Source organism: Epinephelus fuscoguttatus, linkage group LG21 (assembly GCF_011397635.1).
Source record: "Epinephelus fuscoguttatus linkage group LG21, E.fuscoguttatus.final_Chr_v1".
NCBI classification, from domain to species: Eukaryota; Metazoa; Chordata; class Actinopteri; order Perciformes; family Serranidae; genus Epinephelus; species Epinephelus fuscoguttatus.
In genome coordinates this window covers 18,786,866-18,813,334 of record NC_064772.1, presented here as the reverse complement: position 1 = coordinate 18,813,334, position 26,469 = coordinate 18,786,866, and the positions used below count along the sequence as shown (strand labels likewise).

Genomic DNA, 26,469 nt, shown 5'->3' with positions numbered 1-26,469 from the left:
AAATCTAGAACATACATGGACTATTAATGAATAAAATGTTAATAATTGAAAGTCTTACATACCCCTTGGCTCTGTCGGACAGTAGTGTTCCCATTTTCATCTGTGTCTGGGTCTTTATCCTCTCGAGTGGGCTCTGAGCTCTGCTAGGACAGTGTGTGAGGGAATAATATTACTGTGCAACTGGTGTGTCAGGTTGCTGTGGGTTAAGTGTAAATTCACATACATTATTGCAGTAGCATTTGCGGTGTCAACACTGCATTGAGCGATTACCTTCTAAAAGTGTGTACAGCTCAGACTGACTCGAGAATTATACTGTGCGACATCACTTTTATATACTGCTGTGATATTACATGCTGTATATCAAAATGCATGCAGGGAAAATGAATAAATATTACTGTTTAACAGCTAAGACTATAAGCTGCTTTATTTTACAACAGTCAAATCAGCTATTTTTTTTTAATGGCTGCCTGTTCTTTTCTGCACTTTTACTGCAAATGTAATACAGCAATTACATTCTCATTTTTTACACGTTTCAAGAAACTTGTCTCTGCTTGTGGTTTCTAGTGATTTTCCTATTAACCTTTAAACATCCTGTTCTGTTCTTAGAGTGCACACTGCTCATACTATGCAAGTATCTTTCCACACTACTTTCATTTCAGTGAAATCATTTGGGGCATGCAATTTTTACCTTAAACGCAATATTTTGTGTTTTACTACTCATATGCTTCTGAGATGATACTAATATTTAGATAATGTTCAAACTTGGCTTTAAACTAGTAAAATTCATTGCATGTGAACATACCTGTCCTCTTTGTCACATTGAAATCATATTATCATATGTGTGTCAAGTTTGACCTAAATGTGAAAAAATATTGGGTTGTGCTGGTTATATAGGTGTGAAGCTGGGAAAGCAAACTGAAGTAAAGTTGTGCAAAGACAAAGAGAAACAGAACCCTCAGAAAAGTATAAGTGGAGGAAAGTAGCATGCAAAGTGGCCAGACTGACCTCTAGTGAACCAAGTCTGCAAAAACAGGTTGTGTCTGCAGGTTGTGAGTTTTTAACTACATTGTTTCTCTAAATTATCAATCACTTGAGAATTATTTGTTCTCGTGATTTTGTATGAAGACAGGTAATTAAAGAAAGACACAAGACGATTTAATTGCCTGTAGAATACAGTGCCGAGGTCTTTATTGAGGAGTGATAATTAAATCAGTGGCATAACACATCATTGTCTGGTCCAGGCGCACAAAAGACACAGCATCTTTTCAGAGGCTTCATTTTATGCAGACTTAATCCTGAAGTATATTCAAGCCGAGATATCCAGCAGAATCAAAAGAGGGAAGGAAACTGAGGCAGCAAGGAAAGGAGCTTTTTGGAGGCAGCTGTTACAGGTTTCTCTCGAGCCAAAGCAAGGGTGCAGAATTTGTAGAAGGGTTAAGACACAGCCATCGATTGTAATCAGACAGTGGGCAGAGGCAGGCAGTTAGGTGGGTAGCTGCAAGGCGATGTATATTTTACCTTTTTCTCTTTGAGGGGCATTAAGGCCCCTGGTCTTAGCTCTCTGATTTGCGGTTCAATTCGAGAGGTGGGTTCTACCAAATTTTTCACCCCTACATCCTTAACTGTGCACTTCTGGAAAACCTGAGGAGTGGAGAAAAGTGAAGGGGAAATGGGAACAAGGATTTTCAGGAGGGAAGAAGTTCTGAGTACCTTTGTCAGAGCTGTAGAACCCGACACCTGACAAAGTTAGATTCAAAATCAAGGAGCTTCGGCAGCTGTCAGTGCCCATCCAACCACCACGGGAAGAAATAACAGACCCACTCCAACAGTGCGGAAATCAACAGATGTCACAGATTGTTTTTGTTCATATGTTTGTGTGAACAAGTGTGTGTGTGAGTGCTTGAGTGTACATATGCATCTAACCTGGAGCTCGGCCATGATCTTGTCCCCTTCATCCTCTTCTTCTCTGGTAGCAGAGGCAGTGACAGGGGGAGGGGTGGCTGGCTTCGGCTTAGTCTCTGGTGGAACCTTGTTGGGCTTGGGTTGGGGACTTGGAGGTGGAGCGTCCTCTTCGCTCTCCTGTTAGAATTTATGAGAAAAAAATTGTGTCTTTTCCAACCAGCCAGGCTAACCGTTTCCCCCATTTCTCCAGTCTTTATGCTAAGCTAAGCTAAACTAAACTAAACTAATGTGGGGTCCTGGGTCTTAGCACACCACAACCCGCAAACAGAGAAATAAAAGACAAGACAGCTCCCTCAGACTGACCTGTGCCGAGACGGACTCCTTCCTGCTGGTGTAGACCACTTCGCCAGAGCGTGTGGTGGTCATGCCTGAGCTCGAGCTGGTGAAGGTCTTCCTCGGAGGAGGAGGTGGTGGGGACTTGCTGGCCTTTTCAGATCCCTGCTTGGTAAAGCTGTCAGTGGGGGCTGGCTTGGTGGCAGACTTGGAGGGTCTCTCCAGCACAGGTTTGGCTGGTTTCTCCATCACAGGCTTTGGGAGTTTCTCAGGCCCCTTCTTGCTCAGTTTGTCAGAGTGAGGTTCAGACTGGGGCTCTTCTGTCATACAATATAACAGAGGTGAAATCATTAAGGTGGGTGTACTTTAAAATGTATGCCAACTCTGTCTTAAAGTTACAGTTGTGTTAGATGTGTACCTGTCGGCGACTCCACGGGGTTGTGGATGTCTGCTTGTTCCGCGGCAGTAGCAGGTAGAGTTGCTGGGTTCTCTTCCACCTCCAAACTGGGGATGCCCTTCATCATGTTGGCCTGGGCCTCCTGAAGGATCTTTTCAAACTCTTTACCATCATAATGCCCCATGTTCTGCCTCCTCTCTTGCCACTCCTTCTCTGCTGCCTACAAGAATTAATGAGAAAGAGAAGGTTCCTCACAAGTCTGAATCTGAGGAAGCTGAGTAAGGAAAGATTATCCCTATGATAGCAACACAAAATAATTAACTACAGGTGCCTTAAAGGGCAAAATAATGGCATTCCGAGTAACCAGGTTGACCTTTATATGATGCCAATGACAAATCAGCACAGCTTTACTAAGCTGGATAAAAATAAATCAGACCAAATGAGAATTATACTGTAACTAGACATACCTGAATGGACATAGCTCTGTTTTTGTTCTTGTCCTGACTGCTCTGGAGCTCCTCGATGACAAGACCCTGGCTGGCCGTGCCATTGCCATTATTCACTGGGTTCCCTTGTGGCTTCTTATGACGGGCAGGACTCGGTGGATCCGAGGCTGCCCCCTTAGGAGATTCCCGGCCTTGACTCTTGCTCAGGATGGGACTGGGGACGTGAGTGGGGCTGGGGGTGAGCGGTGGACTGGGCTGAGCTGTCAAGGCTGCGGACTGCTGGGACTGCTGCATGTGGACCGGGGAGCTCTGGACATGATGGATGACCACCGGAGAGGAAGGCATCACCTCGGATTTGATGGTGGAGCTCTGGGGCTCCAGCGGGGCTGATGTGGAGCCAGGCTGGGCTGATGCTGCGGGAGCTTCTGCCGGGGCGTCTGGTGGTGCTGCTGAAGGGCTGTTGTCCACTGGGACATTAGCAGAGGGATCGGGTCCTTTCTGAGGGCCCTCAGTTGCACATCTGCACACAGGCGGGAGACAGTGTGTCATACAGACAATGTGGAAAACATTGATCTTCAAATGTTTTGCTTGCTCAACATCGTGGTTTCTTACTACACTAGGTGACCTACTTATAAATCACATCAATATTGTTGAAACAATACATAACATTGATATGAATCCATTCAACAACCAAAATTAGTATTTACAGTCTTTTAATTTCTCATCCAGACTGAAAATACATCCAACCCTATAATAAACATGGCAAAATGTTTTGATTAATTCTGACATGAGGGATAAAAACACCCCAAAAGCTATGATGCAATGTCTCATGGTTTGGCGACTGTTTCGGGTAAAAGACAAGAGAGTCATGGAAGGAGAGTGAGAGAACAGTCGAGATTGAACTTGGTATCTGTGACATATTAAAATGGAAATGAGGCGCCGCAGTGTCCACCAAATTAATTCACTTATCGGTTCAGTGAAGGCGATGGAAGTAAATCAAGCTGGACGCCACACTTGTCTGTCCACACTGAATGACCTCTTTGATGGGATGAAGGCAGGCTTGCCAGTATAATCAAATAGTACAATCTCGCACATCACAGACCCCTGTGAGGAGCTCCACAGAGTGCTTTTTGTTTTCATCTTAAATTCCCACTCTCACTCCAGCACCTCTTCTCCTGATCCCTACTTTATCTCCACTGACATTTCTTCCTCATCTTTCCTCTACCTTCTCAGACTGCTGAGTGTGTCAGTCAGGCTCTTGACCCTTTTCAGCATGCTGTCCAGTTTATGAGGCTCCTCCTTCAGAAACTTGACAGCTTCCACCTCCACCCTGAGCACAGACCGCATTCTGGTTTGCAGGGCTGGGAACTCTCCTGAGGAAACACACAGAGAAACATGAACACTTTGTGTGTAGCTATTGTTTTAGAATATTTATGACCAATCTCAGTTTTTTAAAGCCTGATTCCAGAAGTTTTATTTTATCTCTACCTAGATTGTTATTTCTTGCAGTGTGGGAAAGCCTTAGAATAACATTTAGACAGTCATGACGCTACAATCCTTAAGTGAAACTCATATTGATAGCGTTCACTTAGGTACTGTGAGCCAACATAGCTGTTCAATGGGATACATTATTACCTGTGGAAAAAAGTTATTCAGAAATAGCTTCCATAAACAATTAAAGGAACATTGTGTAAAATTTAACACTGTAGATAAGCAAATGTTCACAGTATGATAACCATCAACCCTACTATGTAGATATAAACGGCTCATTTTAAGGTAAAAGAAACACAACAATATTTATTTTCAGGTGATTATATACTTAAGAAAACATACTTATATTCTATTTCTGCCAATATATCCCCATAAATCCTAGACATTAGACCTTGAAATGCAGTAACTGCATAGCCTCTGAGAAGAAAGTACAGTTTTATGGTTTTATACATAAGAGTCTGGTCTGTCAGGCTGGGAAGGGAGGAACGTCCATCATATCAGCAATAAACCACATGACTGGCTTAAAGGGCTGGGCAACAATTTAATGATGTCACTTATCAAATTTTGGCAGATGTGATATGATCTGCTTGTGACACTGTTCTCAAATATCCATGATTAAAATATATAAAACTTTAGTAATTAAAGTCTTTGTTTTACACAAGCTCATGTAAACCAAAATAGTGGACCGCCGTTTTAATACATTGATCCTCACTTTAACTATTTTACTGTGTATTTTTAACATGTCATGATACATATTGATATTGTAATACAGCCCACAAAATCTTATATCCTTCATTTAACAAGAGGCCAGAGGGCTACACACGATACTGAGCCCAGTAGTAGGAATATCATCTGCTGTCTTACCTTTGAGCCCTGCCAGAGACTCTCCCACCTTCCTCAGTGTCACCGCTCCCTCCTCCACGTCTTTCAGGGTCACTACTCTGTGTGTTGCTGCGGAGTCTTTCTGCAGAGAGCCGACATACTGCTCCAGCTCACTGCAGAGGCAAAAAAAAAAAATGCACCATGAAAAGGATAAAACACTGAGAGCTGAGAGAGAGAATCCAGTTTTCCAACAATTGGTCAGTAGACAGAATATTGAACTAAGTTTGAAGTAAATACAATATGCTCAATGGTGGAACTGAAAAATAATATAAACTCATGATTATATGTTTTAAAGTATGTGTGTAATTTCACTCCAGGGACTATTTTTATTTCTGTTACACTGATATGTATCTACTTGGGCACAATTTGATAAAGTATTTTCATATTACTATCAATATTTTATCTACTCTTAACAGACACCAGGGGGCAGGAGACAATCATTTATCTTAAAGATCACACCATGATAAGGGTTGGGTAAGGTGAGGGCAAACTTTGGGACATGATTCATAAAAAAAAAAAGAAAAAAAAAAGAAGAAATTAGATCATATGTAAAGATACGTTCAGTGATTAACACGGGCAAATATTCCCACTTGGCACTTCACTTTCCTCTCTACATCAGATTGCTTAGTCTAGATAGTCATCAAAAACCACAAATGTTTACACTCTCAGTGAGTGCTTATTTGTACGAGAGCACTTCCTCACATAGAACACACAGCACGCTGCCTCACAGCCACCCGAGTGCTCGAGAAAAATGGCTACTCCGGGGGGAAATGTGCCGAATGATAACATTGTGTGCTGTGTTGGATTGCATGAGAGGGACTAAAATGGTGTTTCATTGTGGCCAGGTACCCCTGAGAAACACTCTTTTATAGAACTCCCCTGAAGGGAGTGGGAGAGGTAATAAGGAGACAGTGTGTTAAATGCCCTGCTATGCCAAGGCCTGTTGGTAATGGGAATGATGATGGGAAATTCCAGCTGAGGACAAAGGAAACAGATTTGACTTTTTTAATTGAGCCTCCTGCAGACAAAAACAAATACAATATGTCACCATAATTTACATCTCTGTGTGCCAGAGTATAAGAGGCAGCCTTCACAGACAGTGGCGCCCCCAGAAAATTTTCACAGGAGTGGCCAGGTGGGGCCACCAAAAATTTTAGGTTTCTTATTTTACAGTTAATGTTACTAATTATCTGTTGTGCACAGACTAATGCTGGCACATGTATCATTTGAGCTGTGTATCTGTATGTGTTAGATGGTTCATTGTTCTTTAAATAAGCTTGTTGTTCGGCATAAAGCTTTAGTGTGAAGCCGCACACGAGCTAAATTTACATTTGCACTTCTCTTCAATATAAGCAAATGGGCAGATAAAACATTCGCTTTCTGTGGCAGAGCAAATCCGCATCTTCGTACTGCGCGGAGGTCAACTTTGGTCAACTTGGACCGCACTGGGAAAGTTGCAGCCTCAAACAATAGCAAAGAAATATGTGTGGAGGAGACATCGATTGTTGCTGTGGTTAACCAACCAATATTGTCCTGACATTCACCATGAAAAAGTACAAACAACCCCACAAGAGAGATGCTGCCTGGCTGGCAGTGAGTCAAAAGACAGGCAGGCATGATTGTACTTACTTACTACATTTAAAAACAACACACTAAGGTGGGCACTTGGGGCGCCAGCAACTTTTTAAGGGAGTTCATGGCCACCGCTTGGGGCGCCACCCACACACATACCCTCATCAAGTACTTAAGACAGCATTAGCTCAAGGGATCATCATGTGCTTTTCATTTTCTCTTCCTTATACTGTAAATTACTGCCATCAACTGAGACTTACAGTATGGGATCACAAGCATGTGACCAAACCCACTACCTGAATAAAATGCTCTGTATGTTTGCTGTGTGTAAGCTCCGTAACCATCATCAATACTGTCCACTGACAATGAGAAACCATCCGCTTTCCATCCGATTTCTACTACTACGCCTATTTACTTTGGCTATTTCAATTCTTCCTGACCGTGGACTACTGGCAAACTATTTTATGTAGTACCAGTTTCATAATTTAAAGTACTGGGCCTTTTTTGTTGCCACAGAGGCATAAAATGAAACAAAATGTACCTTTTTTGGTCATGATAGATTTAATTCTCCTCTTGAGAGGGCAGTGGTTTTCACACCACATTCTCCCACTGGTCTTAAAGCCAAGCAACCCTAATTACCAAGCCTTATTTAAAGAGCCAGCTGCCGTGATTTGCTGACTCACAACTGGCTGAATACCAAGGGTAACAGCGAGCTTAATCCACTGACTTCCTTCTGCTCACTTCTCAGTCTCCATGAGCTGATATCGTTGTTTATTGGAGCATATGTTAACCACTGCCTAGCAAGACAACACAGTTTAACCTTGCCTGTAAACATCCAAATAAAAAAAAAAAAGATATAATTACTGCTCCCTGTTGGCAAGATGCAGCAAGTGAATTAGAAGAAGAAGCAGGGTAGTTTCTACACAGTTGGGTCCATTGTTCTAGTTGGCTGTCTCTGAGAGGCAGGCACTCTTGCCTGTATAAACCTGTGAGCTGTAATTTACAGGGCGTTGGCTCGTCAAAGAGTTTAGGAGTGAATAGCCCAGGTAAGCTGATAAAAATGAAGCCTTTTGGGGATTTCCTATAAATAGAAACACCTTGACTAGAGCTGCATGGGTGTGCACTAAATCGTCTCTATTAATTACAACAACAAACATTCAGTAATGAATGCAAACAACCTTATCTATCTGTTTCAGACTATATGAAAAACAGCACCTGTTATGGAAGTGAATGAGTGAACTGTGAGCAACCTTACCCGAGTTGTGTGAGGACATGCTCCTCCAGACCCAAGTACTTGTGCCTGTCCTCTTCTACCAAAGCTCTCTGCCTCTGCACGGGGTCCTCGACACCCCGCATGGCCTCTGCAAGCTTTACACTGATTTCCTGCTCTGCCCGCTTCAGCTGGACTCGTAATGCCTCCTGGTTCTGAAGCTGAGGAGATGCACACAGCGGGAATGAGATATTAGATGACCTGAACTAGCGGGCCAGCATACAAAGCCGTAGTGGATACCAACACACTCAAAACTAATTAAAAGACGACAGAGGTCTCACCTGCAGCTGTCTCATCTGATGGAGTTGCATCCTGAGGTCAGAGACATTCTTTCTGAACTGCAGGAGGTTGACTTTGAGAGAAACTGGGCCCTTGTCTGATGGGACTGTGCTGCTTTTGGGAGCCATGACTGGTGAACCACCTGTAAAAAAAAAGTCAAGTTATAGCTTGAGAATGTTAACTAAATAATACAGTAGAAATTACACTTGAAACTTTTCAAAAGGCACATAAAAGTACAAACTTAGTTCTTCCCTCAGGGCAAGTAGAGAGACTTCTTTTCCAAACCCTCATTCTGTCATGATGTCTGACTTCACACGACAAATTATTGGTTATTATTGGTTGGTTGTACATGTCTGCAAACACATTTTCCCTGGCAACACACTGCTCTGTCTTAATGTTTCTAATGCTTCATAGCCTGAACTCTCTGTGGCTGTCTCTTGCCTCCACAATAAGCACACAGATACTGGCACACATACTGGCTGCACCTCTGAAATGTCTGTTAGCTGATTTCAGAATTTCAGCCACCACTAGAGATGGAGAAGAGGTTGAAACCATGGAAACCAAGGGAGGTAATATTTGTGGTTTGGGTGAGCATCCCTAAATGGCCAACAACAACAGGGATGTAATTCAAACCTATCGAAAACTCCAGCATGAGTTTTGACTCTAATGACCTTTTTTCATTGCACATCTAAAAACAGAGGTTGGTCGTCCGAGGGAGTCCATTTCATATCGGTAAAAGGTTCTGTATAAGACATCCAGAGCATTCATATAGCAGCGAACCACTACTTGTTTTGTGAAGATATAGAGGAGTAATGCGTCCTGAACTGAGGATGAAGTCGCTCTACCTCGCTGGGTGTTGTAATCTGAGCTTCTTTGTTCTTTGTTGTGGTAGACTGTCCAGCTGCTCCTGCATGTTAGACATGAGTCCATGTGTGTTTAACCCCCCAAGAACATTGCTGGGCTTTGAAACTAACTTGAAATAGAGGCCAAACCATTGAATTTCAACGTCTGGGTTCGTTACGTGATGCCACTGGACCCAAAATGACCTTTCCCCATAAACGTACATTGTGAAAAAGACGTCTGTAAATGAGTGGAAACATTTTTTGAGCGTCATACCCCTGCAAAATGATATCTTTTACCATCGGATTTGATCCCGATTTGGTCTGCTAACATTCTGAGAGCCTAGAAAAGCCGCACGATTAAATCATTTTATTCCCTTTCAAGTTAGCGTAGGACTAAACAGGAAATAAGCCACTCGGGCGACAAAAGTCCCAATGGCTAGCTAATCACTACCATTCTGCACTGTGCTGGTACAGCAGTTATGTGCAGTTACAGCTGATAACATGGACGGCATCGCAAAAGCATAATATCCACCTTCTGATCCCCTCCCCAGGTTAACACTGTTAGCTCTGTCAGTACTGTTCCTGCTGTTAGCAACATTAGCTCCTAGCAGCCAGATTAGTCACCTCCGTGTTGAGAACATGTGCAAATGATCCAGGCTCAGACATTAAATTACAAATGTGCCCTAAATATCGTATGCAGCTCCTTTAAAAAATTGATTTATTCCATGTTTCCTTGGAGTGGGTTGAATATTAGACTTCATTTTTCAATGCTGTGAGCACCACGCATGAAATTAAATTCACTTCCATTGTACTGGTTTGAGGCAGAAATTTCACAGAGGAATATCTCAAAGTGTGGGCAAATAAAACCAAAACTATGTGCTTGGCTGGTTTCACTAGAGGTGAGTGATAAAATATTTGTTTTGCAGTTTGGAAGAACCAATCCTTCAAACCTCAGACATACAAGGTCCATTATAGAAAGTAGTGTCTCTGTCTGTGAGTTATGCAACAGGTCAGGAAATGTTCAGTGCACTCTAAACTCCTTTGTCACAGAAACTCACCCTTTGTTGGGGCAGTAAAAGAAAAATCTTTTGTCTTGGTAATCCCCAAAACTCTGTTCACAATATATTCTTTACTTACTACCTGACAGCTGCCTAAACCTGACGTGCAGGTTACAATGTACACTGCTGGTTGTGTTTTGGGCCTTGGGGACACGATGTCCATCAAAAGAAGTGCAGGCTGTGTGGTGGCAATAAAGAAGCATTTAAAGAATGGCAAAAAAAGTGCCGATGATTTCTCATATTTGATGCAGAGGTCCTCTGATGAAATCAAAGCCTGCACTGCAACTTTTCTGATGCTTTGGAGATTTGCTCAAGCACAACATGACAAGTAAATCCCACAAAAGCTACATATGAAATGTGTCACGAGACATGAGATTAGCTCTCAAGACACATAAATAATGTTGTGAGGTTGCAGATCTTTTTTTTTTTAATCAAACAACTTCTGGCCACAGACCAGACTATAGAGCTGAGACTGAATTGCTGCATCATCTTGGCAGGCTTGAGAAGCAATAGCATCTTGTTTTAAGTAGTACTTTGAGGAGCTTGTGTTAGTTCTGCTGGCTCTCATCTCTTATCTCCTATTAAACTGAGTGTGCGGGGAGAAGGATTGTAAGGAAATATGAACTGATGACAAGCAAAGAAGCCCGACTTTGTTTTCCCTCCCTCCAGCACTGCTCATTGCAGACTGTTGACTGACACTGATGTGTGGGCTTGTCTGCACAAGACATTATGGCGCTAAATCTCTTTGGAGAAAAATCTAGCATTACCGCCTCACTGTTGTTTGCCTCTGCGAACCAGTTAAGTTGCAGTTACAGTTTGCTTCCAGGTCTATCAAAACATGAATGCTTCACATGCATCTTCAACTCAGCAGCACAGACGACCTATACAATCACCACAGTCATCAATTTAGTATCTGACTTATGTCTCCCCTTCTGTTCCAGAAAAGAGTTTTATGATGTTACAGTAAAGCTGACTTCTGACATTTTGGATATTAAATGTCATCATGTCACCATTTTATCCTATTAGACTTTGAGTGAACATTTGTCATAATTAGCATGTAAATTTATGAGTTACAGCCAAAAACATGCTGGTTAAAAGGTTAAAATAACCTCAACCTTTGACCACCAAATTCTAATCAGTTCAATCTTGAGCCCAAGGGGACGTTTGTGCCAAATTTGAGGTAATTCCCTGAAGGCCTTCTTGAGATGTCATGTTCATGAGAATGAGACAGACTAATGTCACAGTGACCTTAACCTTTGACCACCCAATTCTAATCAGTTCATCCTTGAGTCCAAGTGGACATTTGTGCCAAATTTGAAAAACATTTCTCAAGGCTTTCTTGAGATACCACATTCTCAGGAATGTAGCGAAGGAGGTCACACCAACAGGTTACAGTGACCTTACACTTTGACCACCAAAGTCTAAACATTTCATCCTTGACTCAAAGTGGACACTTGTGCCAAATTTGAAGAAATCCCCTCAGGGTGTTTTGAGATATCACATTCACGAGAATAAGACAAATGCAAGGTCACAGTGGCCTTGACCTTTGACCAACAAAATCTAATATCTATCCTTATCCTTGACTGATAGTGGATGTTTATGCCAAATTTGAAGATACTGCATTCATGAGAATGGGACAGACAAGGTCACAGCGACCTTGACCTCTTATCTATGACCGCCAAAATCTAATCAGTTCATCAAATTTGAACAAAATCCCTTCAGGCATTCATGAGATATTTCGTTCACAAGAATGAGACGTACAACCTGAAAACATAATGCCTCCAGCTGTGTCCATCACTGGTGCAGAAGCAAAAAAACGTTAATATAATAAAACAGAATATCAATAATACTAACCTGAGCTATGTGCACTGTGGGCTGGAGATGATGTCTTCGGTGGTCTCTCACTGCAGCCAGAGAAAAATTCATTAGTGTAGGATTTTGGTTACAAAAAAATCAGGATCTGGGGCACTTTAGATATTTAGGTCTGTATTAGTAAGAACAAACAATGCAATAAAGTATGATGGGAAAGACTGACAAACCAGAGAGGTTAAAATGATGTTAATGATGTTAACAAGCTTCATCTGTGTTCAACATGGCATCAAAACATACTAATTCACTGCAGTCACAGAGCTTTTAGACTTAAACTGTCAAGCAAACATTAACACAAGGTCCCCACAGAGATGATCGAAATGGAAAGAGAGGAAATGCAGCCAGATAAACCATACACAGTGGCCATTTATCTAGAGAGCAAATGACTTCCATATCAGATTCACAGTCAAACCTATTTCCTCTTCTACAGATGCTATTTAACCTAAGTGTTCGATATGGCCATTATAGAGGGGGATACTTTATCTTTCCCGCTCTGGCTGGATAGCCAGGCTTTTCATTTGAGACTCCATCTCCCCTGATGCCTCACTCTTTCCTATACTGTGATTGCTTACCTTAGTAGCTCCTTGGTACCACTAGAGTTTGGCTCCTTTAAAAGTGCATGCTGAACAAGACCAGTCAAGCTGGCAATCTGTTGCTCCATAGCCTTCATTCGCACTCTGCAGAAACATCAAAAAATTCTACTTTCAACACCGAGGCCTATTGGATATTACAGCTGCCACTAGAGCAAATATTAGCTCTGAAAGAAAACGGGAGGGCTGTAACAGAATAATCAATTGTTTTTAATTACCTCATCATGAATCATTGTGTTATTTCATGGGATTGCACAGTGGATTTTTTTTTGCAATTGATTTTCAATTATGTCCTCAGTAATTATTAAATCTGGTCAAATGGATAGTTTCACACACAGTGCAACTACATTTGACTCAGTGTTTCCACAAAAAGGAAAAGCTTGAGTTCAAATGGAATAAACAAGATGGACGACTCAGGAAGGAAGAAAAGGAACCCTGAGGTTGAGACTGAGGGTGTTCAAGTCATATTGGTTTTTAAATAAAACAAGAGTGTCTCACAAGCGGTGGCTGCTCATGAGAGAATGAAAGGACAATTCGAAAATTACGCTGCCTTAAGAAAAGCCAAACACCAGAGGGGTGAATAGAGGGACCTTACACCAAGATTACTTGGTAAGCCTTGAGGTTGGAAAAGAGAACAACTTTTGTTTTCAGATGTCATCATTTTCTTGAGGAAGGATATGGGGCCAGCTGAGGACACAGTGTGGGACAGGAGGTGGTTTTGACTGTGCTATAAGACAATAGAAGGACACAAGGTCTATGCAGACGTGGGGCCAAGACATTGTTTTTCAAGTCACAGATAAGTATCAAGTCTTTGCACTCAAGTTCAGAGTAAAGAACTAAGCCCAGACAGACAAGTCCCAAGTCAAGTCTTTGAGTTTTGAGTCCTTAAGCAAATGTAATGCCATAGGGGTGGCAGTAGCTCAGAAGGTAGAGCAGGTCATCCACTAATCACAAGATCAGTGGGTTTGACCCTTGGCTCCTCCAGTCTGCTTGACGAAGCATCCTTGGGCAAGACACTGAACCTCAAATTGCTTCTAATGTCTGTTCCATTGGTGTGTGAGTGCGTGTGAATGGTTACTGAGTAGCAGGTGGCACCTTGTATGGTAGCCTTGGCCACCACTGTGTGAATGTGTGTGAATGGGTGAATGTGTTACGTAGTGTAAAAGTGCTTTGAGTGGTCAGAAGATTAGAAAAATGCTATACAAGCGCAGTCCATTTTACTATTACTATTTGTATTGCAATGTTAGTTCCTAGTGGTTCTCTCCTACAACTTGATAGGATGCTGCCGGACTGATCCAAACTAAGTAGATCTAGGAAATTAAGTGTCAGCTTGCTGGGAATGAGTAGCGTAGATGTCAGTTGATTCACAGAATGAAATGATTTGTGGCACACTTTCTAAATAAAAGGCTATAAAAGGCTTTGGACTTGGCAGGAGGTTCAAGTGTCACAAGCCATTGGTGTTAAGTCCAAGTCGGGTTGCAAGTCTTTTTTGTTTTTATCAAGTTGAGTATAAGGTCATCAAATTTGTGACTCTCGTCTGAGTGGAGTCCATGTCATGTGACTCCAGTCCACACCCCTGGGTCTATGAGAACACAATGCCTAACCTCAGCGTCATACATCATATTTTACATGAATAAATTCTATGACAGCTAGAGAGCGCTGAGTGTTGGGGCTCTGTTTATTTTGAAAGTTAAGTACTGTACTTTCCCATTCAAATTCCAACACTCTTTTCCCAGGGCATTTCTAATGGGGGGTTTTGGGCTCTCCAGGTGGTCCAGACTGATCTGTTTGACTGATTGGGCCATTTTAAACACTTTTTCAACCTGGTCAATATTTTCTTTGGTTTTTCAAGGTATGCACATAGCCTCCGTAACCTGCCTTTTAATGAAACCACGTTGCCTGGCTAAGTGGCAAGCATCCCTCTTTCTTTGTTTATGTGCTCTCAGTCAGAGTGGACAAATCTAACCCAGGTACCAAAATGTCTGCTGGATTATCCAAACTGAATAGACTCTGCAGAGGGTTTGTTGTTAGAACAATAGTCACAGAGTAACAGAAATAATATACAGTGGCTTAGCGGGGTCTCCAGATACTATACTGTTTCAGTGATGGTAGCTTTGTGTGGGCATATACACTCTGTAAAAATCAACACTGTCAGCTCCAACGTTTGAATAGAGACAGTGAAAACAATGCTCAGATAAGCAGAAGTGGTTATATACACAAACCAAACCGATGCATAAACATGTGCATTAGTCTGCTGTTCTTAATGTGCAGATTTTGATGCTTAAGACAGTGACAGGGTGGGTTATACTCTCGCCTTCAGTCATGGATGATGGAACAGTCAGAGCCAGGGATTGAAAATCAGCAGCTCACAGTTAGGGTGAAACTGGGATGCAGAGTTAGTCCATGCTCCCATGCAATGTCTTAATCCTAATTTTTTACAATCCCACCAGCCCACTGGTGCTTACCGTGTCTGATGATCAGCAGCAGCTGGGATGGGCCCCTGGAGGTGACCCTGGAGGTCTGAAACTACAGGTGATCCCATGTTGTTCCGGGGCTTGGTCCCTGCCACGTCCTCCTTCCTGAAGGACTGGCGCACAGGTGAGCTTCTCTCCATGGGAACACCATGAGGTGGCACACCGTGAGGTGGCACACCGTGAGGAGGACCACCATGGATGTCAATCATCCGCACCTCAGCCATCCGGTGAGGGGATGGAGGAGGAGTCTTGGAGCCCAAAGTAGGCAGCTGGCTGTTTCTGGACTTCTGCCTGTACAGAGAGGGGTGATCTATAGTGTCCGTGGGGCTGGGCCCGCCATAAGAGCTTGTGGAGCGGATGGAGGCACGGTGAAATCCTGCCATGCCATGATCTGGACCATCAAGCCCAGGGTTGGGGTGTGGCCCGTGGGCAGTAGCTATGGTCATTCTTCCCTCTTGGAGCAAGTACGGGTCTGCGTACAACCCCTCATTTCCCCTGGATAGACTGTGGCTTTTATTACCCATGTCCCCATCTGGCTTCACATCTCGTCTCTCCAGAATGGCGCTGGGACAGGGTGAGATGGAGCGGGCCGGAGGGTTGGCATTAGACAGCCGGTCCCTTGGGATAGTGGCATTGCCAGGTATAGAGCCCTGCCGTGGGCCAAATGGGATTCTGGATGGGGATGGGGGCATAGAGTGGGGGGTCGGGGGAAGGGCTCCCGGCATGGGGTGGTGTGGTGGGGGACCCATGGGGGGCTGTCTCAGAGGGTGCGGGCCATCACGAGGGGCATGCACCATCTCGCTGTGCATCTGTAAAAGACCAAATGACATAGACATTTCATCATCCAAAAACAAACATAAAAATGGGTCATTACTTCAAATAATGCATAAAAAGTTCAAACAAGAAAACTCAGTTTCAGGATTGGTCAATAAACCAAACTGCATACTTCTGCCCGCTTGAGAGTTTCAGCTACTGTTTATTTTGTATATATCCTGCATTTCTGGACTGAAGTGCCCTTGAAACAAAAACATTCATCCAACTCAGTTTACACTGTTGCTTTTCAAAGAAAACAGACTGTCAGCAGTTCTTCCAGAGGCAGAAAATAGTTACTCGCAAGGCTACTATCCCCAGGTACACAGAGCAGCATTTCAAATCCTGGATGTAAGATGCCACAGGCTTCTACAAAACAATATTACAATACATAAACAACACTATTTCCTGGATAGATAGTCTGTCATTTTAAGGTGAATTAATCTACTGTTTTTCGACTTTAAACAAATCTGTGATTACTCTCTTGGAGATAAAACTGAGGCTTTCTAAAAAGAGGTTACATGTGCACCTTCAAGCTACAAAATGGTTAATTTTCAACAAGACCTGTCTAGCTTAGTCTGTTTAAACAGTCAGCTAATCCGGGCCCGACCACCCATAAAGGACCCTTGAAGGCTAACATACAATAAACCTAACCTCATTTAACTAGAGTGGCTTTTCAGGTTAGGGGAATGAGCGCTCAGACTGTCGGTGGTAAAAGTACAAACAAAGAGGTGAAAGTCTCATAGGTACAAGAGAGCACAAGCAAAAGGAAATATGGTTATTGTGGTGAGCCACATGCCGTGTAAAGTATGACAAGTTTCAATTGTCTCATCACATCTTGACAGCTTTGTCAAATCTTTGCATGACTTCCTTGACCTCCATATTGACACCAGACTTAAATGGAGACTGTAGCTTTTTAAAGGAGACATAAGACATTCTGAGAAATAAGCCATGGAGTTTACAGAAGCTAAGCAATGCACTGCAGTGGATGAAGGTCAGAAACAAAATGTATTTTAACCACCTAAAAAAATCATTATCACTTTAAGTGTATGCTATATCAAGGGTATTTTCACCACTTAACCTTTCCATCAGACAGCCTGTTGCAACGAAGAGGCCGTTGATGTTTTAGTTCCCCATTTATGCTCTTGTTAAAGCTACCAGACTCCATTAAGAAAAACATTTGATTTAGCATGGTGAACATGGTAGCTGCTGGTCTACCGCTGCTTCGATCAGTTAGTTAGTTTGTGTTACTGTGTGACTTTGGTAAATCTGAACTAACCCTTTGAAACTCTGAAGTCACACAATAACACAAACAAAATAACTGTTTGAGGCAGTGGTGGACCAGCAGCTCCCGTATTCAGCAATGTTAAATCACTGTTTTTCTCAATGGAGTCTGGCTTTTAAGAAAATGATATAACTGCTTAGTTTTCCCATTGGAAATCACTGTCTGACATTAAGGAAATGCTGTGAAAATATCCTAAATTTAGTGTACACATACATTTATATTGATTTTTTTAGGTGGCTAAAATATGTTCTGCTGCTGACCCCTCCAAAGCAACAGATTGTTGAGCTTCCATGTTAAACTCCAGCCTGCTTCTCCAAACTGGAGGCTTGCCGACTGACACCGACTGTATGTAATATACTTTCCATGGACAAGTGACCCATACAACCCCACTCCAGAAAATCAGGACTATCCCTTTAAGATACTGTATTCCTGTGTAACTGACATTAAGGTCAGTTTGATAACTATCGGCTCTTCTCTAGCTGTGTCACTGTTATATTCCACTGTGCGACTGTTTTATCATTTACAGTCATTCTTTGATTGTCACTTGGGGCTACAGTGGCCATTGTTCAGAAAGTCACATTGTCTCACTACAACCAGTGTATCATGGGAGCAGACTAGTGTGAGTCAAAACTTGTGAATTCATGAGTTTATTTTAAGCTTGAGTTCATTTCCTATAGAAGTAAACATTTCCCTGTGCTAGCTAGCATGCCTGAAATATAGTGTGTAAACAGTGATATAACCCCGCAGATATATGATCTCCTGCTGGGTATGGTAACACAGAGATGGGGAGTGTCTCATACAGGGCCGAATCCAATTAATCTTTCTGTCTGTCTAACCCTCTATCGCTGTCAAACAAACAAGCGATTGTTCCTTCAAGCTATGACTCATAGGTTACACCTACATAAGAAGACAAGTCGAAATCTTGGGCAAAGTTCTTTCCGAAACTTCAGGTGCAGTTTGTGACACTGTGTTGCTTTTATTTTATTTTTTTCCACCAGCGCTGATACAGATTAACACAGCGAAGAGAACAATACAGTGAAACAGGTGTGTGTGTGTGTGTGTGTGTGTGTGTGTGTGTGTGTGTGTGTGTGTGTGTGTGTGTGTGTGTGTGTGTGTGTGTGTGTGTGTGTGTGCGGACTGGATAACAACAACTGTTCAAAGTGCACAGTAACAAAGGGTTCAGGCTTGGCTGTGATAACAAAGGAAAAAAAAAAAGAGAAAGAAACTTGTTGGCAGTGAAAACACACACAGCCCATAAATATGGCAGCAACAAGTCTGACCAGGCAACAAAACATATAATAGAAAATCTAAGACGCACAGAGCCCCTGCAGACCATCATCAAACCCTAATGACTTTCACTACCTAAGGTGCCTACACATATAAAAAGAAAAGTTGCCCTTTTGTACAGGAATTTTTCTGGAGCCTTAAACAACATTGCCAATTTCCAGCACAGCCTCATAAGAACAATTTAGCCCAAAAAGCACCACTTGTCAAGCCCAAACAGATGTTACACCTTTGGAAGACCAAGAATTCATAAAATATCCTTAAAATACACCATCTTAATAAAGACAGTCTGTTTTTGTCTGCAGAACATACACACATTTCTACCTTGAGACAAAACAGAGGGATAAAGGCTTGAAAAATAAACACACAAGACCATGTCAGGCAAATGAGAGGCTGTGTCGAGAAACATTTGGTTTGAGTTTGACTCGTGGACTCTCTCTCTCTCTCTCTGTTTCCACCGTGCTCTTAAGCTCCAAATAATCAGGGCAGCATGTCTGGTAGGAGCGCGCAAAGTCGCCTCGGAGAGGGTTCCCAAACTGATTCACAAACTGCCGAGTTTGCAAGAAGTGTGTCAACATTAAAATAGCTGGCTGAATGGCTGCATGTACGGTGCTGCTGTATACATAATGGTGTTGAAAAGAAGATGGGAGCTTCCTGCTAATTATGATAATTGTGTGAGAAAACAAGACGAATGCTCAATTTGTCATTTTTGGATAAACACCAAAATTAGGTGGGTTGCCCCGAGGATAGCAGATCAGAGGTTAGCCAATGACTGAACCCTCTGTTTACAAAATATCTCCCCCAGCTATGTGTACATAACATCACTTCTGACAACCACTATTGACTATTCAATGAATACAAAGCGCTGCTTTGGGCACGATCCCTTACACGTGTACAGATTAATATTTCAACATATTTGCCGCTTTTTCATTCGATTAAACATGACAAAAGCGATGCTACGAAAGCCAGATAATACCTCTTTATTCTGACAGTCTGCTGCTTATTCTGCGTATTGAATTACTCATCAGTTACCCCGTACATCTGTCCAATTACTGACAAAAAAAGACGGTTGTTTTGATAACCAGAGACAGCTCTATATGGCCAGAAACGTAGATCAATAACAGAGGGAACCGCAGATGATACTTTAAATCTGATCCGTAGCCTGGGAATCTTGCATGGCAGACAAGAGGACACTCAATAGCTCAAACAGATGTGAAGTATACCCCTTCGAAAAAGTGTTTGAACAGGTGTACAGCACATTAAGTTGTAGTATTTGCCCTTTTGCTTTGAGTGCCAGGGTTTCTATTTCATTATTAAAAGGTGTTGGTAAAAGCTGACAAGACCTTTTTGCCTTTTCAAGCAATCTTTAAAAGGCAAATAAAAAATCTTCGGTCTGAGATTTACAGCTGCCAAGAATAGAGACACTGCTTACAATGGGAGTATACAATGTCTGTGTCTTAAAACTTGCCAACATGTTAGTAGGAAAGGAGCAGCCACAAGAATACATATTTTTGGATTAATGCAACAAGTGTCACCTGACTCATTTTTTTTTAAATGTCTCGTCATGTGCCATTCACCAGCCTGGCCTCCACCCCTTTGTATCTGTGTCAACTGCTACCTGGTTGAACAGTGACAGAGCTATTCATGACAACAGTCTTCCTCAGCAGATCTCTACGTCATGCCTAGATTTCACAATGTTTGCACATGAGCCCTTGTACAGCCACCTTGCTTCTCTTTGCTTTAAGTATTTCAGGTCATCCAGTACCAGTTATATGTTTTCAACCCTGCTGATTCAGCATGTGCCAGAGTTGTTTTATAGGTAATTCTGTAAAAATAAAAAAAAGACCAAAAAACCTAAACACGAAAAGCTGTTCCACACGACTTATGTTCTCCTGCTGTGGCCAGCTTGCGACCTTTCCCACTCTTAAACCATTTACACTATTAAATTCCCATTTCACTTTTTCAGTTCTATCTTTTTTTGCCATCTTTTTTTTTCCTCAGATGTCTTTTGTTCACTTCCCCTTGAAGGACCCCATCACAGAAAGCCAGCCGGAGCAACTCGCCTGTCAGCGGCGGAGAATAAAAAGAGTTTCTGCAGCACCTCAAAGTCATCACGCCATCTGAACCGGGACCTCTTAAACCATCATCATGTTTGCCTCATCATTCCTTTAAACGTTATCAATTTCACTTTACACTCATGTGACACATACAGTATGTGGCAATGGGATTATGGCTAAGGTTAATGTAATTTTTGCAGTATCACAATGGCGCTGCGACGCCGCCTGGAAATCTGCGGCAGGCAGAGAGGAGCAGCGGGTTAGATAAAGGGTCAGGCGGATTAAAGAGGAGGATTTGAGGTGGAACATTTGAGGAAAGGGCTCTTTGGGGCTTTAGTTTTGTTACATCAGCAGGAAACAAACATGCTGGAATCAGAACAAGAGAAAAAGATTAGAGCTGATATTGGGGGGAGAATGAATAAGGAAAATAGTCCTGAGATTTGAGTTCAATTGTCCTTAAAGCAGGCTGCAGTGGAGCGTACAGGCAAGGCCCAATCACAGGCCCCTGGGAGAACAATAAAAGACCTCCTCTAAACAGATTAAGATGAGGCAGGGGGACATTCCTTCCCTTGACTGCAAACAGGATGTGAGAAAGAGAAGAATTGGAGGCTGGGCTTACTATTCTATCTGCAACAAGTCTGGCTGTCTCCCTGCAGGTGCTGCTGTTAACAAGACAATCATTTTCACTGCTGTTAGCGTCTGTGTCAGTGGAGTACTCACCCTGGCATCGCCATTGGCAGGTCTTGGCCCGTGGCTGAACGCCTGTGCTGGGTCTTTGTGGTAGACCTTCAGGCAGGAGTGATCTGTGATGTTCCTGTAGGGGAAAGAGGTATCCCGTGGTAAACAGGCAGCCCAGATATCACCGTCAGACAGCGGCCGATCCTGCCTCAGCCTGGATCTCAGCCTCTGCGTCAGCCCCGCTAAGGGCACATACCCTGACAGAGGCTCTGACAGTTCTCTGTTATATGACATTTCCTCTAAATCTCTAAAGTCTATCAAAACATCTGCTATTACTATGTTGAAACGTGGCGCGACCACATAAACGGAGAGCAGATCCGCTCCTTCTTTTGCTGGTCTCGCTCTCTCACTACGGTGTTGCACCCTGGACTCTGGATTTCTTTACAACCCTGATAAAAAATTAGTCACAAAGTACACATGGCACTAGAGCAGGAACTCTGGAGAGAGGGGGGCAAAGCTGCTTGTGTCTTTAAGAGTAATGTTTTTTGTGAAAAACAACTAGAACAAAGGCTGTACACTGCTGCGACACATAAAATCTGCTGTATTATTGATAAGACATGCTGGTGAATACCAAACCAGGAAGGTACAAGGAGCAAGAAACAGCAGTGAGCTTGTATATGTGTGTTTGTGCGCTTGTAAATAATACACAGTACACAATACTTTGGAAACTACTCTGTGAAAACGCATAAAAAGGCCTCAAAAAGTAAAAAAAAAAAAAAGACAAAGCTCACAGTGTTCAAACTTTCTCGAGTCAAACTTTCACCAGAGGAGAGAGGACAACAGGCAGGAAAGTCATCCGAGACTCTCATGAGTGCTCTCCGGTTTGTTTGGGTATATAGGAGACATTTTGCCAAAGGGCTTCATCTCCAAATAACTTTCTATCGAGTGAGTTTTAACATGATGGAAAAAGGAAGCGAGAAGCTTTCCTGGACTGTGACACTTCCTGTGCAGGGGGAGTTCAGACAGGAAGTTCCCTGGGAGGGGAAAAGGAAAGGACCTTCAGAGGAAGACTAAAAGAATTGTGATCCTTGAATGACCTGTTAAACCTAGACTGGCAAAACACAGTGCTTGCTGTCCAGTATGTATTCTGCCTCCATGTTTATTACACAAAAGCAAATATCTACCTGACATCAGTGAGCTCATAGTACATATTTCTCATGTCGTCTTTGACGTAGACGGCGACACTGGGCGACTCCAACATCTTCATGGTGAGCTGCTGTGGGAAGGCACTAACAAACAGAGCTCTGACAGTGTCGATGCTGGTGATCTCATTAGGCATACGGATCTGTTTGGTCTCGTCCCCGTACTGCAGGTACAGCACACCTGCGGAGAGAAAGCGGGGGAGGACGGTGATGAGCCAAAAGCAAACTTCTTTTAATTAATGAAAATGCTTCCTATGACTCAGACAGGCTTTTGATTTCTGCAGATTGCAGGAGCAGTGATTCTCTCAGTTTTGTTTTTCACAGATTGTGCTCTTGCTGTTTTACAAATGCTAAAAAGGTTTGGTCCTCCTTTAGTGTTAATCAGTTACAGGAACAGTTCAACCCGAAATCAAAAATACATATTTTTCCTCTTTCCCGTAGTGTTGTTTATCTGTCTAGATTTTTTTGGTGTGAGTTGCCAAGTGTTGGAGATATCAGTCGTAGAGATGTCTGCCTTCTCTTGAGTATAATGGAACTAGATGGCACTCGGCTTGTGGTGCTCAAAGCGCCAAAGAAATACGGAAAACTCAACAGCAATGTCTCTTTTCAGAAATGATGAACCAATGACTCAAGATAATCCACAGACCTTGTTGTGAGCAGTTTCATGTAGGAACTATTTTCTTTCTACAGAACTAAAACCACCAACCATATCATTGTGCCGAAGAAAGTGTCTAACTATTACTAGCTGACCTAGCACCACTGAGCTAGCTAACGTTACAACTTAGCAGAGAAGGACGCCAATAATGTTTACATCCTGCGCTGTCATAAGCACAAAACTCTCGTCTATGAGTAGATGCACACTTCCTTCCACATGGTGACATGGTTGGTAGGAGTGTAAATCACTGGTTTTGTCACAATAGTCTGCCATGATACGATTTTGGTATGATGCGATTAGAGGCCTGTGGTCGATATGAGACGACATTATCTGCCCATTTAACACAATCGATTACAGGAGAAGCTGCAATCCGTTTCTTTTTTGCTTTTGGCCATAACCTTCAGTTGGTGGATGTAGTTTGGTCGAAAGAAAATAGTTCCTGTATTAAACTGCTCACAACAAGGTCTGTGGATTATCTTGAATAACCCGGTCATGATTTCTGAAAAGAGACATTTTTCAAATGTTTTTTTTTGCCAGTTTGAACACCACAAGCTGAGTGCCATCTGGTTCCATTATATTCAGGAGAAGTCAGACATCTCTACAGTCAATAGCTCTAACACTCTGCAACTCACAGCAGAACCATTGAGACAGATAAATAGCACTACAGGTAAGAGGAAAAATATGTATTTTTTGGCTTAGGGGTGAACCTTCCCTGAAGTATTTACTTAGCAATGCTGAGAATGTACTCAGTAAAAGTTGTTCAGTATCTGAATTTCAACCTTTTTCAGCAAATTTTCAACTTTTTGCATTAATGTATGAAGAGAAAACTTTGCAAAGACAGAGCTGGTCAAATATAAATGCATATTTAATATAAATGCATATTTACTGCAGTTTGAGTAAGCCCCAAACAACCTTCAATGCATGACCTCACACAAAATCACTTTTTCCTGTGCCATTCCTGACCTGGGAAAACACAGCTGGCATCTTGCCTGCATCACATTGTCTGATCATGGCCGCTCAGTGCCTGAACTTGTCCAGATTTACATGAGCAAAAGTCCATTTCTCCATTTATACACTGGTGTACCATTTATACCATTAAACCCTAGCAGCTGACGTCGAAAAACACTTTCATCATTTTCAGTCTTGTAATATGTGGATGGTAAACTGTCCTTCAAAGTCCCCATTTGTGGGTTCGGAGAGTTCTTTTTTTAACTCTTGAATTAGGCTTCAGAACGAATGCTTACCCTCAATTGTTGCCCAAAGGAAAACAAAGCCTTTGAACTGATCATAAAAAAACTTTCTGTGGCCTATGGTGTCCTGATATATTTTCAGTAGCAAACTAAGAAGACATGTGGCACTGTACTAAACGTGCCACTCTGCTCCTGTTCATGTTACACATGTTTAAGAGCAGCATGCTGTATATTCCAGACAAATCACTTGATATTTAGAAAGTGAGTAGGGGCACGAACTGGGGGCAGAGGCAGGGCTGTGTGCTCGGGGTGGAACCGTACAAGTTGTGCATCAAAACGACCAAAGCCTGAACCTCTGAACCCTGGGTGTGGCTTCTGTACTGTGCTTTACAAAAACAGATGTCTCCCCCACAAAATTTATGGACACGCCCACACTGCACTTGTATAAACAATGCCAGGGAAGAGAAAAAAAACACATTTCTATTTCTATTCACTGATTCACTGCAGATCCAAACAGCATGGCACTGATTTTTTTTTACTGTACATTTATCTGTTGCAAAAATATAACTTTAATAAAAAGACTAAAATGAGGTTTTTTTTTTAAATCTTACTACTTAAGAATCATAGAGACTGTCACATTTCATTAACTGCTGAGACAAAAGACTTGTTGTGACGCACATAAATCAGTCATTTCAATACCACTTTTACATTTGTGCACTGATAATAGCTGGTTTTAAGGAAAGGAGGAATGGTTTTACTTGGTGTAACCCCATAAAAGGACAGAGCCAGTAAAAGCTCCCAGATGTTGCTGAAATATTATACAAGATCCAACATGCTCCATGAGACAGAGTGAGACAGAGAGAGGGCAAATCCAGGAAACAAAATTGCTGAGTCTATCATTGCTCTTTCTGGTCTGTCTGGGTTTCTGGGGTAGTAATAACTTAACAAAGTGCCCATTTGCAGAATAACTTCATCCTTCCCCTGAGAGCTGTTACGCTAACAGTCGGCTAGTTTTCATCCAGATGTTGGCAATTAAAGCGAATAATTTTGATGACAAAGCGCCATTGATTGAGCACGAGCTATGAAGGTTTGAATTCTTTCACATCGCTTTTTATTTGTTGCAACAAAGTTGAATGGCTCGGGTCTAACAAAGAGCCGTGTTACATTCCTGAGCGCCTGGTTTCACTCAGGATTGGAAGCAAATGGCCAGTGGGTTTCCTGAGCAAATGGGCACAGCACTGCAGACTGTCTGAGCTTCAAACATTTCTCCAGTGAGATACAAAAGTAAAACATCATTAGGGTCCGTTAATAAAATCACAGAGTTTGAAACGCGACAAAAAAAAAGGCAGAAAAATGCAATATCAGAACCACAGAATAAATGACCTGAAATATAATACACTTGATGCCACACTCTAGATGAAATCTGATACTCACATTAGGGGTTTTAAGGATTTCCTGGTTTCTGTTAAGTCTTATGATGCTCTGGTAAAGACCACGCGACAGCTCCTACGGCACAAGCTGTAGACACGAATCCCCAAATGTCCGTTGGGACCCAGAGAAGTGTGTGCCTGTGTGTTTGTGTGTGCGCGTGAGAGGCTGTGGGAGGGACACTGTAGTTTAGTGGTGCCCCTTTTTCTCTCCTCCCCCTTCATCACACCATAGCCCCCCACTGTCATAATGCTTTGTCCTGACATTTTTGAGAGGGAAAAGGGGAACGCTGGTGCACGTGTGTTTGTGCATGCATGTGTTGCAAAGCATATCTGTTTAAAGTGTTTGTGTACAGGTTTGACATCTCTGCTTCTCAAGCAAAGCAAGAGGTGCTTACTGGCATGAAAAAGCATGGCAAACGGCACCCTATAGTTTCATTCATTTTCACTTTGTTCAAAAGGCGTGTCATTCAGAC

The 26,469-nt window shown here is 42.4% G+C and overlaps 1 protein-coding gene across 7 annotated transcripts in view; it reads right to left on the bottom strand.

Moving 5' to 3' along the window:
• si:ch211-285f17.1 (sickle tail protein homolog) overlaps positions 1 to 26,469 on the bottom strand; it is a 113,903-nt gene that overhangs the window by 5,034 nt on the left and 82,400 nt on the right. For all 7 annotated transcript variants that reach the window (XM_049564588.1, XM_049564589.1, XM_049564591.1 and 4 more), the window contains 15 exons: positions 22,704 to 22,902; positions 21,562 to 21,655; positions 15,397 to 16,214; positions 12,914 to 13,018; positions 12,327 to 12,376; positions 8,575 to 8,714; positions 8,279 to 8,454; positions 5,434 to 5,564; positions 4,304 to 4,451; positions 3,100 to 3,598; positions 2,654 to 2,852; positions 2,266 to 2,555; positions 1,924 to 2,079; positions 1,519 to 1,641; positions 63 to 143 (listed from right to left, as the gene is read on the bottom strand). In XM_049564588.1, coding sequence (XP_049420545.1) covers positions 63 to 143; positions 1,519 to 1,641; positions 1,924 to 2,079; positions 2,266 to 2,555; positions 2,654 to 2,852; positions 3,100 to 3,598; positions 4,304 to 4,451; positions 5,434 to 5,564; positions 8,279 to 8,454; positions 8,575 to 8,714; positions 12,327 to 12,376; positions 12,914 to 13,018; positions 15,397 to 16,214; positions 21,562 to 21,655; positions 22,704 to 22,902 — 3,209 coding nt within the window. The remainder of the gene's footprint in view (positions 1 to 62; positions 144 to 1,518; positions 1,642 to 1,923; positions 2,080 to 2,265; positions 2,556 to 2,653; positions 2,853 to 3,099; positions 3,599 to 4,303; positions 4,452 to 5,433; positions 5,565 to 8,278; positions 8,455 to 8,574; positions 8,715 to 12,326; positions 12,377 to 12,913; positions 13,019 to 15,396; positions 16,215 to 21,561; positions 21,656 to 22,703; positions 22,903 to 26,469) is intronic.